A 19,379-nucleotide genomic window follows, 5' to 3' on the forward strand; every position below is an offset into this window, starting at 1 on the left:
GAAGAAAGTGATGGGCCTACCCTTTGTAACCAAGCAAGACCCTATGGGACCTTCCCAGGACAGAATTCTCCGCCATATCCTCTGCTTTAGCTCCTCTCTGAAGTACCTAGATGATAGTATCTGATGTATATTTCCTGAGTTTTTCAGATGCTAAAACCACCACCAAATGGGAGAAATTAACTGCTTGAAGATCATGAGCTCCATAGCCCCCAGACCTTCTGGCACCTAAAGATTGATTACCATCAACCAATCAGAGAATTGTGCGTGGGCTGATGACAAACCCTGGGATACCCCTCCCTCACCTTGCCTTTAAAAATGCTTTGCTGAAAGCCTTCAGGGAGTTTGGGTTTTTTGAGCATGAGCCACCCATTTTCCTTGCTTGGCCGAGCAATAAACCTTTCTCTGCTCCAAACGCCAATGTTTCAGTTTATTTGACTTCACTGTACATGGGGCACACAAACTTGTGTTCAGTAACACTTTTACGTAGGGCCATTAGAGAAAGCCCCCAGCAAAAGAGTAACCTTTTAATAGAGACCTTTAGGACGGGGGGGTTGAGGGGGGGAACATGGTAGCTAATATCTGGAGTGTATCCCAGGTAGAGGAAGTAATCAGTGTAAAGGTCCTGGGTGGGGAGATGCCTGGGGCTTTTGAGGTCCGGCCACAGACGGAAGTGGAGTGAGTGGAGTAGTAGGAGCTGGGTTCAGAGAGATGGGGGTAGAGGTGGTAGGACCTTGTAGGGCATTGTCAAGACTTCGGATTTTGTTCTGGGTGAAGGGGAAGTCATGGGAGGACTCCAAGCAGAGGATCTGGAGCATCTGGCTTATGTTTTAGAAGGGTCACTGGCTGATGTGCTGAGAGTAGGATGGAAGCAAAGAGATCTATTGGGAGGCTATTTCAAGAGAGATCCGGAAGGCAGAGACAGGAGTGGTAGCAGTAAAAGTGGTGAAGTGATTGGGTTCTGGATATATTTTAGAGGTTGAGTTAGGGGATTTGCTGATCAGCTATAGAATAAGAAAGAGAAGTTTAGAATAAGTGTAAGGTTTGTGACTTGAGAAGCTAGACAAAAGGAGTTGCCATTTACTGAAGTTGGAAAAATCTCTTTAGTTTCCAAATAACAATGGTTATGTGAACATGTAAATGAGAGAACTTGTGTGCTTGGGCAGGAAAGTGTCTGGAGATGAGGCTGGAGAAAACTGTCAGTTAAGAAGGCTGCAAGTTCAGTGTTCATCGAAAGTTATGATATGCCTTTTTAGAAAGAGATGGATGAAACTGTGGGATATAGCCATAGAAGAAACACATGGTCCATGTTTGGAGACAGTGGTAGTGGTTGTGGTGGTGATGGCAGAGACAGTAAACAAAATAAGACCCAGTCTTGTAAATGATTTGGCTTTAATTCATATTCACTGATGGCAGAAGCCACAGTGTAATTGTGGTGGACTCCTCTGTTTGACTCATCCTGATAGTTGTAAAACAGCAAACAATGGTTGGAGATGATCAATATAGAAGATAGATATAGATTTCTGGTGATTAGCATTTCTGTAGGACTGGTAATTTTGGAAACTTTTCCCCAAGTCTGGATCAGACTTACGGTAGTTATGTATGCCATTTGTTCTCTAGGACGCTTACATGTTTCCTGTGATAAACTGCTAGCAAAATTATTACTGAAATGCAAATCAAAACTACAATGAGGTATCATCTCATACCAGTCAGAATGGCCATCATCAAAATGTCTATAAATAATAAATGCTGTAGGGGGTGTGGAGGAAAGGGAACCCTCCTACACTGTTGGTGGGAATGTAAGTCAGTGCAGCCACTATAGAGAACAGTATGGAGGTTCCTTAAAAAAACAGAAATAGAGTTATCATGATCCAGCAATCCCACTCCTGGGCATATATACGGAAAAGACAAAAACTCTAATTTGAAAAGATACACAAACCCCAGTGTCCATAGCAGCACTATTTGCAATAGCCAAGACATGGAAGCAACCTAAGTGTCCATTGACGGAGGAATGGATAAAGAATATGTGGTATATATACAATGGAATAGTGTTACTCAGCCATAAAAACAAATGAAATAATGCCATTTGCTGCAACATGGATGGAGCTAGAGATTATCATACTAAGTGAAGTAAGTCAGTAAGTCAGATAAAGGCAAATATCATATGATATCACATATATGGAATCTAAAAAATGATACAAATGAAGTTACTTACAAAACAGAAACAGACTCACTGACATAGAAAACAAACTTACGGTTACCAAAGGGGAAAGGAGGTAGGAGGAATAAATTAGGAATTTGGGATTAACAAATACATACTACTATATATAAAATAGGTAGACAACAAGGACATACTGTATAGCACAGGGAACTATATTCAATATCTTGTAATAACGTAATGGGACAGAATCTGATAAAGAATGTGTGTATATATACATATACGTGTGGGTGTATATGTATGTGTGTGTGTGTCTGTGTTTAACTGAATCACTTTGTTATACCTGAAACATTGTAAATCAACTATACTTAAATTAAAAAAGAAAAAACTGCTAGCAAGAGAGGTTGCTTACCTGTAAGAGGTAAGGTTGGTCCCTGTCTGTCTGACTTCCAAATTCAGTAATATGCAAATGCACCTTTTCAAACGGTTTTGTGGCTATTGGAACTAAAAGCGGTTAAGAAAACTAAAGGTATGTAGTTTTGAGGAAAGCTAGTCTACCACCAATCAGTGCTTGCCATCAACGAATGAAGTACAGAGAATGTGTTTCAGTCCAGGATACTTTGTGGCTAGCGGCGTGCTAGGTGAGTATGTGACAAGGGAGTAGGGTCTGGCTCTCCAGGAGTCCACTGACTGCTTGGTGAGGGAAATTAGAAGTGTTCAGAGTAAGTATGACAAATGCAGGCTTAGATGCCCTTGAACATGAGTGAAAGTTGTAAAGACAACCTCTGTCTTCAGTTGAATTCCTTGTAGTGTGGAGACTTTGGAAGTTTGGAAAGGTTGGAAAACATTAAACTGAAATCACTCAGAGGGCAGTGTCCAAAGTGATATGTTGACTGTCTGCCTTAAGCTCCAGGGTCTGATGAAATGTTTTTAAAGGGATCATGAGTGTTTGAATCAGGACAAAAAATAAAAAATAAATTGCAAGGCTGTAGTGGACCATTTTGAGAAGCTCTGACTAACTGCAGAAAGAGAAGTAGAGCGACTGACAACACAGCAAATTTGGAAAAATGATATATTTAGAGAGAGCACTGTTGGGAGTGTGATTTTGATGTGAGGAAGAAAATGGGATCCTGGAACATGGCACAATGCTTATGGGTTTTTCTGCTTATATTGTGTTGGGAACATTTGCAGCCCTCACAGTTCACTGCCTCGATTTTGCCAAATTTAAAATAATACTCCTCTCTAGGGGTTGTGATTCTGATTTAAAAACTCTGGCTTATGGACTAATAGCTTATGACTCTATATGTGACGAAATGGATTTTCTTTTTTATTTGCCTACACTTTCTCCTTGATTTCCTTCTCTTTCTTCTACACTTGTTTCATGTCTTTTATGGCTTTGTTGGAAATATGTAAGGAAATCACGTAATTCCTCCTTAGGAATTATCTTCTTTCCTCTGCTTATTTTTTTCACCCTCTGTTAATTGGCAATATAACAAACTTCCCCAGAGAAATTAATTATAATTCCACAAGCTGAAAAATTTAACTTCAGGTGAAAAATAAGTAGCAGAAGTTGATGAACCTTAAACAATAAATATTTGCATTTAATGCAGCTGCCACTAGTAATTAAGAGAAAATGACTAACTGAAATGAACCCTAACTCACTTGGTTATTCTGAGGGGTTCTTGGTGCATTTATGCGAGTAGTAGCGATTATGGAGCATTTTGTTGAATGTCTATGACATATTGCCACCTTGTGGCTGCATGTTTTTCTTTCACTGTAAAAGCAAATTTTTAATATTAAGTCTACATGATATTTTATTTTTTCCCTAGTATATATACTTCCCTTGATAACAAAAGATTTGAGACATCTTAGAAGAATACATTTAATACAGGGCAGGAGAATTTAAGACAGTGTCCTTGTTATTTGAAGAGGCAGGCAGAAGTATTGAGGGGTAAAAATCCACAATGTCTGCAACTTACTCTCACTATAGGGGTGGTAGGGCAAAGAGAAAAGGGGAGAGAGAGAGAGGGAGAAGGAGCAAAAGCCATGGGCGGAAGTTAACAATTCACCACTGGTCAAGGGAATATGTTTTTATTGTACTAATCTTACAACTTTTCTGTTGTTTCAAATTTCCTTAAAATTTCCCCAAAACATTGGCAGAAAAAAGAAAAAAAAAAACTGGGGTAAGGGCATAAAATAGAGCTAAGAAGGAGGCAAAATTAACCTCTGCGTTGTATAATGGACTGACTGCATTTGGACCCCTGACTGAGTTCTGCATTTTCTAGTAGCTGATGTGTTACTGTCCAAGGTGCCCTTGCTACATTTCATTGTCTGTAAGGTTTAAGGGCAAAGTATCTAACACTAGACAGAAATTCGCTCTTGGAGGCCGTTCTAAGTAGGACACTGATGTAATGAACAGCAGCCCTAACAAATACTTCCAAAAGTACCATCTGCAATTCCTTTTCCCTGCTGATCAGGGCAGATCCTGGAGTGGATGCACCGCTAGTTTCTTGAGGACCTCTCACTAAACTACTAAGTGGCAATGAAATACAGTAAAATACTGACTGGCAATGAATTTCAGATGGTACTGATTGACAAGTGCTTGAAATCCAGCTGTTCTGTTACTAATGAATACAGCTGAGCTTGGGGGAGAGTTGACATCATGTAACAGCTGAGTGAGTGTAGTCTATTTCTTTTCAACCGGCTTGAGAGGAGTTACTCATAGGCAAGGTCAAATTTCTTTTTGTGCCATGGTTTTAAATATGCTGCATGGCATAGACAGACACATAGATGACTTCATCCCTGAATTTCTTTTTCCTGTAAATACACCCATGAGAGTCTTAATCTGAAAAAATTCTGACAGGTATAAGCAGATGACCTTCTTCCTACCCAGGAAAACAAAACAAATCTCAGTGAAGCATCCCTAAAAATGCCTGGCTTTGAGCAGTGTTACCCAACTCTTGTTTGTTTTTAAATTTCTATGAAGTTGGCTCTTTTCTGTGGCAGTTGGAATATCCATGAATATTTTTTGTACTTCATTTTTGTTCTTAATAATTATCTGGGTATATGCATGTGCACATTAATATTTTTGTCTTTAATAACTATCTAGACACATATACATGCATATATACTTACTTGAAGGAGAACATTTTAAAACATAGGGCCCTATTCAGGTATGAGAGGTTTTCTTCTGAAAGCAGGACAGATCTTGAAATAAGTGTTGTGACACAAGGGATTCTTTTGTAGAAAGCTGTCTTTTGAAGTGACTTTGGTTTCTATGACTCTTGTGACAGGATTTCTTTTAAAAAGCTATGAAGTGATATCAGGACATATTGATTTCCATTAAGGGCTGTGCTGCTTAGAAAGTTCCCTTCCCTACGTGTATTTGTGAGCACCAAAAGCTTGTGAATTTTCTTTTGTGAACAACTAAAGTGATCTATGGATTCTCTGTAGAATCTATAGAGCGATATTCTTCATTTTTTTAGGAGGATCATGGCCCACAGAAAGATATATTTTACATAATGACTCTGGATACACACCCATACATGTATAACTTAACCATTTCATGAAATGATACTTTTCCTTCCTTCATTGGACTCTGATAATTTCTGTTCTGCTGGTCACCATCTACTAAACTTGATTTCATGACCCACTAATACGCCATGACCCACTAATTCGCTTGAAAAACACTGCATTGGAGGTTTTGCAGCAAGCCAGATACTCTCAGATGGAAGACTCAACAGTGGAACTCTGAAGTCTCTAAACCAGCCAAATTCAAAACAGTGTTAGGAGAGAGGGATTTAGAGAAGGGAAAGAGGGAAGAAAGTATGCCTGGTGGGGAAGGGTGCGGTGTCTTTCATTCTGGTTGAGAGCATCCCCAGGAAGTGATGCCGCTGTCCTTCTCTCTGCAGCTTGACCACATACTATCCCCTCCGCCCATGCCATTTCGGAAATGCAGCAACCCAAACGTGGCTTCTGGCCCTGGAAAGTCGCTGAAGTTTAAAAGACAGTTGAGTGAGGATGGAAGACAGCTGCGGCGGGGAAGCCTGGGGGGTGCGCTGACTGGTGAGTCGCATGGGTGACTTGTTTAAGAGAGGGGGTTACATTTATACAGTACAGTTGGCCCTCTGTATCCACGGCTTCCACATCCACAGATTCAACCAACTACAGATGGAAAATATTAAAAAAAAAAAAAAAAAATCCAGAAAGTTCCCTAAAGCAAAACTTGAATTTGCCATCTGCTGGCAACTATCTACACAGCATTTACGTTGTATTAGGTATTATGAGTAATCTAAAGATGACTTAAAGTATCCGAGAGTATATGCATAGTTGATAAACAAATACGGTGCCATTTTATATAAGGGACTTGAACATCTGTGAGAGTCCTGAAACCAATCCCTGTGGATAGGTGGGGACAACTGTAGCGTGTCCCCAATGACAGTGGAGTTCCCTGTGTGAAAATCAGCCCCTTAGAATGTTCCTGCCCCTCCACAGACCATTTGGTACAACCTAATCCAATTCAGAGAGCCATTAAATTGAGGATTATATTAGTAAACTTTACTGAAGTATAATTTACATAAAATAAAATGTATCCATTCTAAGTGTACCTGTGGATGGGTTTTAGCGAATTTACACACCAGTGTAATTACCACCAAAGTCAAGATATAACATGTTCCCTTGCCCCTTCTTTGGGCCCAGGCAACCCCAGAGCTGCTTTTCATCACTATAGATTAGATTTATCTTAAGAATTTTATACTAATGGAATCATACATTGCATGCTTTTTTGTGTCTGGCTTCTTTCGCTCAGTATGTTTTTAAGATGCATCTATGTTGTTAGGTGTATCAGTAGTGTATGTTGAACCTCATAAGAAACTGCCAAACTGTTTCCAAAATGGTACCATTTTACATTCCCACCAGCAACAGGTGAGTGAACTAATTGCTCTGCATCCTTGCCCATCTGTGGTATTGCCAGTTTTTTTTAATTCTAGCCATTTGAATGGGTTAGTAGTCGTATCACTTTCTGGTTTTAATTTGTATTTTCTTGATGACTAAATGATGTCAAACATCTTTTCATGTGCTCATTGGACATTCATATTTCTCCTTTTGTGAAGTGCTTATTTAAATTTTTCACCCATTTTTTTCCTTTCACCCATTTTTAAATTGTGTTGTTAAAATTTAATTAATTAAAAAATTAAAATCCAGAAAATCTACAAATAACTTTTATTGGCTTGAAAGATAGCCAAATTAAAATAACTTAAAGCATGTTTTTAAAAAAAATAATTTCCCATATAAATTTTCATGTTATTAAACTTAATTTTAGATCACTAAAGGTTAGATTTCTATTTTTTCATTCTGAGAGCTTTTTCCTCTAAATATAAATATTTTAAAGAAACTTTATCGTTTTTTAACAACAAAGTTTTCTCTACATATGACAGTCTTGTCTGCCAGTTCATAAATGACCTGGAAAACAAGTTGAGTTCTTCATTTTTTTGGAGAATTATGGATTTTGACTTTTTGGAGATGAAATTTCTGGGAGCAGAAATGCTTCTGTACCATGATCAGCAGAGTCTAGAACATGTGACCCACTGTGGCACACTGCTGAGGTGTAGGGTGAAGCTGACTTCAGGCCAAGGGGAAAAAATTCATTAAAAAATTGCTACACTTCATTAAAATTAGGGCAAATGTTCACACTTGAGTTTTACTGATGTTCTTTTAATGCTTGTTAGGACATTTTTCTTTGCTTTCATTTCTATAAATGCAGAATATTTGCTTTTTTAAGTAGAAGATCCTAAAGATTTAGTCTAACCCTTAGTTTTTTAAGGGGGGAGATTAAATCTTAACGGTTAAAAGGCTCACCCCTTACTTACTAATTTCACTTAGGGAATTTACTTACTTTGGTTAAACTATTTTTGACCAATAGGATGGGGGGAGTAATGGTTGCTCCAATTTTTGCTAAATCAGTTTACTTAAAACTTTAAAATAATGCAGAGGTATAGCTCTTGATGCAGATATATGACCTGAAACATGAAATTTGGCCTTCAGCTTAAAAAAAAAAAAAAAAAAAAAAAAAGCTGAACTTGATTCCCATTTCAAAATCTCAACAGCTCTAGCAATTCTAGCTAGCCTTTTGCAATTTAGCTTAATATAAAATTATTTTAGGTAATTAATTTTTGGTCAGATAATTTTCGAAAATGTTTAGTAGTCCTTAGGAGAGCTTTTAAAAAAATCTCTTGAACATCAGCCTGTTTTAAACAACAGTAGCTTGAAAGTGATTTTGGAATATGAAGAAAACATTCTTAGTTGGTCTTCTACATAGCTTAGCTGAGGATTTAATGAAGTAACACATAACAAAACAGTTAGCCCAATAATGGTGGCTATTAGTATTGTGTGCATAACAAATTGAATTTAGGATTTTTGCAGTTTATGGGTAACTTGGCCTTGTGAACCTCAATTTGAAACCCTTATCAATTGAGTTTCTGCTTTGTGTCAGGCAAACTGCTAGTATCAGGTATTAGAGCAGAGAGAAGAAAGCATCATTTCTGATCATTAAGAAACATGGTTTCCACTAGTTTTAGGCAACTGTAAATAATCACATATGATCTTCCCTTGGAATAGCCCTTGTTGCTAAACTTATGTCAAACTGGTTTTGACATCATAAGTTTGTGCCTGATAGTTTCTGTAACTTAAAGACCAGCCACCTTCCTATTGTTTAACTTTGTTTTATTCCAAGGTTTGTTTTCCTTTAGCAGTTTTCTACTGTTTTCTTTGAAACAAAGACTATGTGAAGGTTTAATTTATAGTTTGAAAATTTTGCCACCCAATTAGCCTTTATAAGTTTCACTAAACTCTTAGGTCTTTGAGAGGAAGGTCTGTGACCTTTTCATCTATTCATCCCTAATGACAGCTGACACGAAGACTTTACTATGTGGCAGGCACAGCTTTTAGGGAATTACATTTATTGACTTATTTAATCCTTACAACATCTCTGTGCACTTATGAGGGAGGCACTCTTATACCCATTTTACAGATGAGAACACTGAGGCACAGACAGGTTGCACAAGATCACGATGCTCAGAAACAGCAGAGCCAAGATTTGAACCCAGGTGTTGTGGCTCCACAGTCTGTACTTGTGGCCACTACACTGTGCCTAGCACAGCTGGTACCCAATAGGTTTTCAATATATTCCAGCAGGATTAGTTGGAGTAATTTTTTTTTCCAATTAATTGGAAAATTTGTGCTCAGTTAATATGTGGGGCTGACTCAATCTGTATGGATCCTGGTCCATTAATTACAAAAGTAAATTAAAACTAGACAATTAAGACATATTAAAAACTTTAAAATTTACATATTCCTTAATCCAGCCTTTCTGTTCCTCAGATTTCATCACAAGGAAATAGTCGTGAATATGTGTAGAGAAATAAGTTTAGTTATGTTTAGAGCGGCACCACTTACAATAATTAAAATCGCATATTATCTAAAATCTAGATATCTGGCAAAAGAATACTGGTGAAACATAATATGGTATACACATAAAGTGGAAAACAATTATAAACATTAAATCATGTTGTGAAAAAATACATTTTAACATTGAAAAACTCACAATATATGTTTAATGTGAAATCTCATTGTTGAATGGACTCGTCTTTTCATAGGACTTAATATAATTGTAATTAAATAATTATATATTTAATGAGAGGAAGGAAAACAATTCCTGTCTACTGAAGAGTTCTCTCAAACTGGGATTATGGTTGACTTGGTCCCCTTTATAATTGGGCAAGTGAAGTTTGTTACATGGCCCTTTTTATACCCTGCAATTCAATCCATGAGTTACTTTTGCCCCTGAGGTTTTTTGTGGTATTAGGTGGTGTACCAGTTGACAACAGTAATGCTACATAACCACAAAGTTTCACTATCAGACAACAATACATATTCCCTTTTTTCTCCTGTGGCTGCAGGTCACTTGGGTTTTGGGTTATTTAGCCTGGGCTCTGCTGTGATTGGTTCTAGGATGCAGTCTGGGTCTAGATCTGCTCCATGTGTCTCTCCTCTTCCTTGAGCCAGAAGCTACCCAAGGTATTATGTTCTCCTGGTAAGAGACAGGAGCAAGCGTGTGCACGTCCACCTGCACAGGCAGGTTTCAAGCCTCTGCTGGCACCATGTCTGCTAACTTTCCATTGGCCAAAGCAAGTCACATGGCCAAGCCCAGCATCAACGGGCAGAGGCATGCTCCACCCACCATGATACCTTGGCAAAGATGCAGATCTATAACACTCCTGGGGGGAAGCGAAGAATTGGCACCAGTAGTTCAGTCTGACATAGTTAGCTTTCGTCTCTCTTTAAACACAGTCTTATAGAGTGAAAATATTTACATTTACCTATTTTTCAATTAAGAAAGTAATATGTGTTCAATGTGGACAGTTTAGAAAATACAGAGTACCATAAAGGAAAAAGCCATAAGCCCAGAATTCTACCATGCAGAAACCCTTGATGGAACTTGTGACATTTTCTTCCTCAACTAAAATTTTGAATGACTAAGAGTATTAGATCAGAGGAAAAAACAACCAGTACCTTTTATGCAGGGCTGGCATTTAAACAACAGACCTAGTGTTCACCATGCCCATCCCTGCCTGGATTATTTTTTTTTCTTTTTTGAAGCTGATGATGTTTTATATCTTCATGGCCCGCAGTTTGCTAAATAGGCACCCAGAAGCATCGTGTAAACATTGACTGAGCTTTGGAGCCCCCTGATGAGGAATAGAAGTATTTTAAAATCATACGGATTCTTCAATCTGGGCATGACTAAGTGGTAATATGCCTGACAGTTCACAGCAGGGAAGCTGCAGAATGAAGGGCAGAACCTCAGGATCTTGACTCCTGGCTTCCTGATATGCAAATGATTGCCCTAGGAGATATGGGGATATGTGTATATGTATAGCTGATTCACTTTGTTATAAAGCAGAAACTAACACACCATTGTAAAGCAATTATACTCCAATAAAGATGTTTTAAAAAAAAAAAAAAAAAAAAAGATTGCCCTGAATCCTACTCCTGCATTCCACAGCTGTGATGTTTGTGTGTTGTAGCCCTAACACGCAGAAAATGAAGGAAGACTTCTTTTTCTTATGCAGAGAATTGTGTTTTTCAAAACATATTTGGGTTGTTTGGAATGTAAAACAAAGAGGAATCTTTGTATGTGTGTCACTTGCACACAATAATAGGAAATCAACTTTGTAGACAGTATAAATTAGAACTTCTAAAACTGTTAGCATCGTTGTATTCTATCTGGGGGAAAAACTTGAGAGATTTTTCCTGCTTGTTGGGGATAGCATCTGAAAATTCAAAAAAACATTTCAGAATGAATTTTACTTCAAGAGGGAAAGGAAAAACAAACCACACAATGCCAGAAAACATTCTTTTCTTTAAAATTAACTTGAAGGCTATTCTGTTTAAGTGCTGTGTAGAGTTTAATGGGTTTCTCATCCTAAAGGCCTCCTTAGCATAGTGGGCAAGTCTGACAGAATTTAGATTAAAACAAATTTACATGAAACGTAACTATGTTATAGGTAGCCTTGGTATTCAGTAAATATTGCACCTGAATACTCTCGTATATGCTCTGGATTTCTTCATGTTTGTAATACCATCAAAAGAATGCCTATGTAAAAATGGTGTGTATTAGGATAATACCACATGCTAGAGCAAGCAAACCAAAAAATTTCTGGGGCTTAACACAGTTGTCACATATTTCTAGCTCATGTAAGTGTTGTGGGTTATCAGGCAGCTCTCTCCCTCCTGGTGAGTTAGGGACCCGCATTCCTTCCACCTTCTGCTCTGGCTCTTCTTTATGGCCTCCACACTCTGCTTCCAGTTGGTAGAAGTGGAAAGAGAAGAAAAACTTTTCTGACTTCCTAAAAGTCCCATCCTGGAAGAGACACGCTTTATTTCCATTCGCATTTGTTTGGCAAGATCCTCTCACATGGTCAGAGCCAAATTCAAGGCTGGTGCTACTGTTGGGGGAGTGCTAGGAAGTATGGTCCCTGCTGGACTGTGGCCTCTGAGTCCAGCTACACAAGAGGCAAGGGAAACATGGCATTTACAAAGTCAGGGAAGACTGAGAAATAGGTTTTAATAAAGAAATTGGGTGTGATTAGTTTTCAGTATGTTAGGTCTGAAATGCCTGTGGGGCATGTTAAATCAGAATGTCCAGGGAGGACTGTGCAGTAACAGAAGCAAGAGTCATGGTTTGAGAAGGAAAGGATTGGCTTCATCTAAGAGAATAAGATGAGAACAAGAAGTTGTCATTGGATTCAGCAGTGTAAGTCACTGTACACCTTGAGGAGGAGGTTGGTGAAGTGTGGATGGCAGCTAGAGTGAACTGGCTTAGGAGCAAACAGTAATGAAGGACCTCAAGGTAAGCTGATGTGTTGATGAGAGTGTAGATAGCTCTTTTGAGAAGTTGTCCAGTTATAAGAGACTAGAGAAAACAAGTGTGAGCTGGAAGGGCATGAGGGGTCAGAGGGGACCATCGTAATGTGGGTACCAGGCAAGCATGTTTGTAAGGTGTTGAGGATGGTTCAGAAGAAAGAGATGATAACCAGAGAAGTCAAGTGCTGTGGAAGCACCTGGCAGGGTATCTGGAGCACATGTCAAACGGTTGGCCTTGGTAGGGAGAGAGGTACTTCCTTCATTGTAACAGGAAGAAGGAGGAGAAAATGGATGCAAAAGCAGGTAGTTTAGGTACATCTATACCATGAAATACTACTCAGCAATAAAAAGGAACAAACTACCAATTGTCTACTGAAAAAAAAAAAAGAAAAAAGCACAACGTAAAAGTTGAGAACTATGTTTAATTCGGTGGACTTGCTGAGGACTTAAACCTGGGAGGCAGCCTGCCTGTCAGATAGCTCTGAGGAACTGCTACGAAGAGGTAAGGAAGAAGCCGGGATATTTAACAGTTTTCGGAAACAACAACAACAAACACAGATAGTAGGGACATCCAAAGATTACTGTTAGTTAAAGAAAAACACACACCTCAAGTTGGTGAATTTAGCGCTTTTCTGTGTATGGGAAGATGCAGGAGTCTGGACTCAGTGAAATCATTCCTTTGATATGCACCTTCACTATCTAGGGCCAGAATCCTGCTTTTCTCCACCCTGAATTCCCTCAGGGTACACAGTTGGGAGGCAGCTGCAGTGGCTGCTGGCTTGATGGCTGCACCATCCTTTGTTTACTGATATGGCAGGTGATGCACGTGACAACCTGGGCGAATCTCCAAAGAATTAGGCTGAGTTAAAAAACAAAAACAAAACAAAAAAACCCCAAGAGGTTACATGCTGTGTAATTCCATTTCTATATCATATTCTTGAAATGACAAAATTATAGAAGTAGAGAACTGATTAGTGGTTGTCAGGACTTAAGGAGGAGGACATGGGAAGGAAGTAGGTGTGGCTATGAGCGGGCAACATGAGGGATTCTGCAATGGTGGAAATGTTCTATATCTTGACTGTAGCAATGTCATTATCGGGGTAGTGATTGTACACCATAGTTTTGTAAGATGTTACCACTGAGGGACACTGGGTAAAGGATACCTGGAGCTCTCTGCATTATTTCTTACAACTGCATGCGAACCCACAGTTACTTCAAAATAAGTTTAATTTTAAAATATTCCCTTTCCAGATCAGTGATTTTAATAAATTTTCTTTTCATAAAAAAGCAGGTAGTTTAATTGATTTAGTGGCTTCACTTCTCAGTGCATTATGAGATATCTGGGTGGGCTTTGGGAGGGTTATATGGGAATTGACTAGAGAAGGAAGTCTGAAATGTTCTTAGAGAATAGGAAGGCAGACTATAAATGTAGTAGGGTTTCATGGAAGCACTGACAGCCCATTCAAGGTCTGTGATCATGAACTGAAAGTGAAGTCAGTGTACATGTTTGAGGGAAATGTTAAGACACCAGGGAAATTTGTGAACTGGGAACGTGAGTTCCACAGAATATAGCAGAGGGACCTGGTCCAGGGTCACTCAGGAGAGCCATGGGGAGGGTGGAGCTGAGCTGTGTAAGAGTCAGGGGGTTTTGGTGCCCAGCGTGGGATTCTCCAGGGGTAGAGCCAAAGCCCATGGGAGCTTGGAAGTGTGGTGGGACTGTGGCCCGAGCAGTGGGTGGGCTGTTCGACTTAACCAGCCCATGAAGGATGACGAATATGTTCATATTTTGAAATCTGGCAAGTTTTAAAACTTTTAAAGGGTAAAGGTCTTTACAGTTGTTGTAAAGACAATGATGCTCTCAATTTAGATTCTTGGCTTTTGGCCAACAGGAAAAAGAACCTAGATAATTCGCACTTAGGGTTTTACTGGCTTAAAAACATCTGGCTTCTATTTGTTTAACTATTTCTCAATACTTAACACATTTTCTACGCTGAGGGCATATAACTTGGGGCAGGAATTCTTTTACGTGGCTTTAGTGTTCTGTTTTAGAACTTGTAACATTGTGTACTTCCTCCACAGTGGTTTATGAGTCTGGAGAGTGTCTCTACCTATTTTTTCTGAGTCACCAAGCGATCAAGAGGCAAATCCATTAGCATCTTCTTTCTGGTGAGGGTGCATGATTTTAAGTAGCCTTTAAAACCACTTGCTGTCTTCACTGTTCCTGTGTCAGCTTAAGTCTGGATATTTTGTTTGCTATCTAGGTGTTCTAATTAGAAGATGGCAATGTAGATGTATTTTGTGTTTGTAGTATCTCCTTGTCAGGGTAGGAAGATCTCCTGAGACTCCGCCTTAATGGGACATGCAGCTGCTAGCCAGCTCCTTTGGCAGATGCTGCCTCCCAGTGGCTGTCTGTCCGGGGGGCCCTCTGCTGTAGCTCATCGCCCATGCAGATGGCTTACCCATGAGTCATTGCTCCCACTGACGGGGGAGCATCACTTGGTGGTTCCCAGGCCCCTGGTCACCTGCTGCTTGGGAATTGCCAAGTGGCCACCTTGTTCAGAGCCGGGCTGCAGAGTCCTATTTGAAGCTCAGATCTCTCCTTCAGACATTTGGCGCCAATGAAAGCATCCCAGGAGGTGATGTCAGGCGTGAGAGGAGAATCAAGGAAAGAGTCTAAATGAAGACATGAGGACTCGAATGTGCTGCTCTTATACCGAGAGTCAGATGAGAGACTGGGCTGTTTGCTTTGATGTGTGCATGAGCTCCAGAGAGTTCTGGGAGCCGTGCTACATCCGCGAGTCCGGCTCTTTAGAAATCCGTTTTTCAATTCTGTACCAGATAGAGCTTGAAGGACTTAAAATTAGTCCTGAGTGTTAATTAAGAAGATGTTGTTGCTGGAAGACCTGATTTAAGTTTCTTGAAGCGCCTTCTGCGAGGCAAAAGGTAACTTGGGCCTTAAATCATTGTGACACAGAATTTCAAGATTGCTAGGGTAGGAACATCAGTTGCAATACTGAGATACAGCTAAACCATTATCACCTGCAAAATAAGTTGGCCTTCTTGACCTTAGGCTGGGTATGTTGGATGTGATCAAACCCAGTGACTGAAATTCTTCCAAGTACCCCAAAGAAGAGAGTGTCTAGTGGTCATTTAAAGTTTTTGCTGGCATTATTTTGACGGTTGTACGTGTCCAAATATATAAGGAAGTTCTCTATATCGATTAGGCTAAAGAAGCAACTTAATAGAAACAAACCAAAGATGTATGAATATTAGGATCCCCAAAACAGTTTTTCTCTCTCCCAGTGTTCTCTCTCTGTTTCTCTTTCTCTCTGTCTCTCCCCCTTATTTCTTGTGTTCTAGGGTGATTCTATAAACAATGGACTTCTGTTATTCCTGATTGAAGAAAATGAGTTTATTGAATCCATATCTCAAAAATTTGTTTGTTCTTAAAATTTTATTTAGAATAGAAAACTGATTTCAGGTTTTTTTTAAAGCATTTTATCAAGGGGTTAAATTTTTTTAAGGAGCATAATCATTTTCCTTCTTTTCTCCCCAGTTTTTTCCTAGGACTTCCCTGAAAATCTGTTTAATGCTGATGGGATAGACCGAGGCCTGGGTATGGCAGGACGTGGTTTTCCTCTCCTTCATGCGTTGTGTACTTGTAGGTTCTGAAAAGCATGCTGATTTCAAGCTTGTCTTCTCAGTTTTGTATATGTATCGTCTTTAAGAGATGCCGTGGTTTTAGATCCCTGTGACTCTTCAGCATAAATGAGAAAGCCACAAAAGTTGAATTGATTGTATTACAGTTAAGAATATGAAACATGAATTTAAATAATTGGAAATTAGTATCAACTATTAAATCCCACCTATAGCGCTCTTTGAGTTATTGGGGAAGGGGAGGTAAGGTCGGGGAATGCAAGGAAGATGGTGGGTGCTGCCGTTTCCTGCCACACTGGAACCCATGTAGGAAGTTGGACATAGGTAGCCGGCTCTCGTGGTGACATTTTCTTATATACAATCCAACTGCAGTGCAGCTGCACAGAGGTGCATGTGGGTGCTAACTGCGCATGTACTGGAATCAGTACATTGGACCACACGTACGTCCTCCGGAAAACAGTGATTGGGGGGGATGCAGATCCGAAGGAGAATGGAATACCTGAGTTACACTGAATGGGGTTTAAAGATGGGAAAGCAAGTGACTTGTCTGGGTGGGGACAGCGTCGCAACAACTCCTGTACCGATTTTTCGAGGTGTAATGAGAAGGGCCTGAAGTGGGGATCTGAGGCCCAGATTCTTGTCCCACGTCAACCGCTAAGTAGCTATGCCTTCATTTCTGATTCTCAGTTTCCTCGTTTGTAAAATGAGTGCGTTGGACCAGATACTCTCAAGGTCGCTTTGACCTTGCATAGTGAATACTTTTAGCTACCAAGATGAGGGATGGGGGAGTCTTTGCAGAGACTGGTTTTCCTTCATTTTCTCCCTTTATACTTACATCCTTTCTCCACTGTTGAGCAAGGAAGCCCACCTTCTCCCCTGGAGGAGCCTTGCAGTGACGTCCTGTCCTCTGAAACTGAGCACACCAGGCCAGCCATCTCTTGTTTAAAACTCATTTTCAGGGGCTAATCAAAGATCAGGAATGCAGCCTTTTTTTTTTTTTTTTTACCTTCCTGGATGGAAACTGAAAATGAAGCTGACTTTTTGTCATCTCCGCAGGAAAAAAGAGTAGGCAAAGAAATGCAAATGCCACCAACTGGGATGTTTAAAGATTGGTAAAAATTAGTGTTTCTGATGTATTAATGACTCTGGTGGTGGTAGCCTGCATTTGTCATTGTCATGTTCCATTGTCATTCAAGTACTTAATCAATGCATATTGTCAGGGCTAAATTTATTTTCTTGCGTCTGCCTAGCCAGATCATTTCTCTGTTTTTTGACAGTACTGTCTCAGGCCCCTGCATCCCAACAGGGCCTGAAGGGAGAGCTGAAAGTAAGTCCCCTCCTTGCTTTTTAACTCCTTGTTGACTTGATCCCTGGTGGGTAAAACCTTTAAAAAGAGAGAATGGTACCATTTAAATATGTTTCCCTTTTTCTGAATAAGGACACAGGTGGAGTCATGACCACTGTGTAAATTATTAACACTGTACCAAGTTAGACTTGAGTAAGAATTTTGCTTAAGGTACCTTAGTTCCCGGTTTCCAAGTCCCTGTAAAGGAGAGGCATGTATGTATGTAAAGTGTATACATGGACTTTGATTATGTGGTCACATGTATGCGTGCACACACAGCATTGCACCCTCAGTTTTTATTTAGTGTTCCATAATGTAGGAGGTGCCCGCATTTTTGCCCTAAATTACTCTAGACGACAGTGAGAATTATGTATGTCATTGCCCTTTTATTAAAACCTCCGAAACAAATTTCTCTGAGCTCAAAATGAAGAAAAAGAGGTTGTGTGGTCTGACAAATTTGGATTCTTTCTTTTATTAAGTAATGAGAGCTGGCTATCCCACTGTGTTTCTGTCTTTGCTTTGTTTGCTAGGAGTCTCAGTGCAAAGCATTTTTGTTGTTTTGTTTTTACTCCATTTTACTAGCTTTTGGCTGCACTGTTATGTATAAATAATATAAAAATGATGGTAGGTGATACACGCACAAACCCAGAGCAATGAGACCTCCATGTTCGGTGTACAAAACAACGAGATGAAGCTCATGATTCTTTGCTACATTCACATTCCATCTCAAACCCCTTCACATCACTTCCACGGCTATACTTTCACTCTCTCCTTCCTGCTACCATCTTACACTGTCCTCTTCTTCCAGGATGGATCACTTTTAACTTCCTATTATTTGTGGACCTATCATCCCTTTTACTACTTTATAAATTCCTTGAAGACCTTTTCCTTGAACCCTCAAAGCAAAGCCTCCTGCATTGCCAATCCTAAGTGCTCAGTGAATTGGGTCGCCAGATAAAATACATGACACTAAGTTAAATGTTAATTTCAGAGAGACTGGTAATAATATTTTTAGCATTGACGTGTACAATGTGATATTTGTGGTATACATAATCCAGTTTATTTGCATTCCAGTTGATTTAGGCATCCTGTAGTTTTGTGAAATCTGACAACTCTATCAGTAACTACAGGAAGGGTTCTGTACTGAGGCTTTATCAGACATGTTGTCTCATAAGTACATGCATGGCACGAGGGGCAAGGGGCTAGGCGTCTTACACACAGACATTAGTACACAATCCTTTCTCATGCTCCCTGCCCTCCACCCCTTTACCTGCAGTCACCTTGGAGACAGGACCAGCTTTGTGGACAACCATAAGCAGATCTGACGTATGATGCTCTTTGGTGTGTGTAAGTCTGTGTGTATATGCCCACTGCCATTCTTTCAACGGTTACAGTGCTCTCGGTGGATTCAAATAGTAGGAGATTAAATGCATTTAATAAGTGGCTAGAAGAAAATGATCAGGCTCTCGATCTTGAGAGATGACTATTTGGAGGATGATTGGAACAACCCAACAGCTACCTGCCCCCTACCTGAGCGCCAGAGCACACTGATTTCCTCACGAGCATGACTGAATTCCCTAAAAAGGAATGTTAAGTAGCCTAGTGATACTGTTAACTTTAAGACATGAGGCACTGATCCTGGAGTTCCAGGCTACTTAATGTCATCTGAACTCTCAGAAGAAGTCAGGGGCTACATAAGAGACCAGAAATGGAAAGGTTGAATTCCAACCCTACACTGGTCATTAATTTCCAAGCAGTGCTTGAGGCAATCATGATGCTAATCTTGGCTTAAAATTTTCT

General features: G+C 39.7%; 1 protein-coding gene across 3 annotated transcripts in view; it reads left to right on the top strand.

The window, feature by feature from the left end:
• Nucleotides 1-19,379, top strand: part of MAST4 (microtubule associated serine/threonine kinase family member 4) — a 563,146-nt gene that overhangs the window by 163,226 nt on the left and 380,541 nt on the right. For all 3 annotated transcript variants that reach the window (XM_061189315.1, XM_061189320.1, XM_061189316.1), the window contains exon 2: nt 6,067-6,220. In XM_061189315.1, coding sequence (XP_061045298.1) covers nt 6,067-6,220 — 154 coding nt within the window. The remainder of the gene's footprint in view (nt 1-6,066; nt 6,221-19,379) is intronic.

This window comes from Eubalaena glacialis, chromosome 4, assembly GCF_028564815.1.
Source record: "Eubalaena glacialis isolate mEubGla1 chromosome 4, mEubGla1.1.hap2.+ XY, whole genome shotgun sequence".
NCBI classification, from domain to species: Eukaryota; Metazoa; Chordata; class Mammalia; order Artiodactyla; family Balaenidae; genus Eubalaena; species Eubalaena glacialis.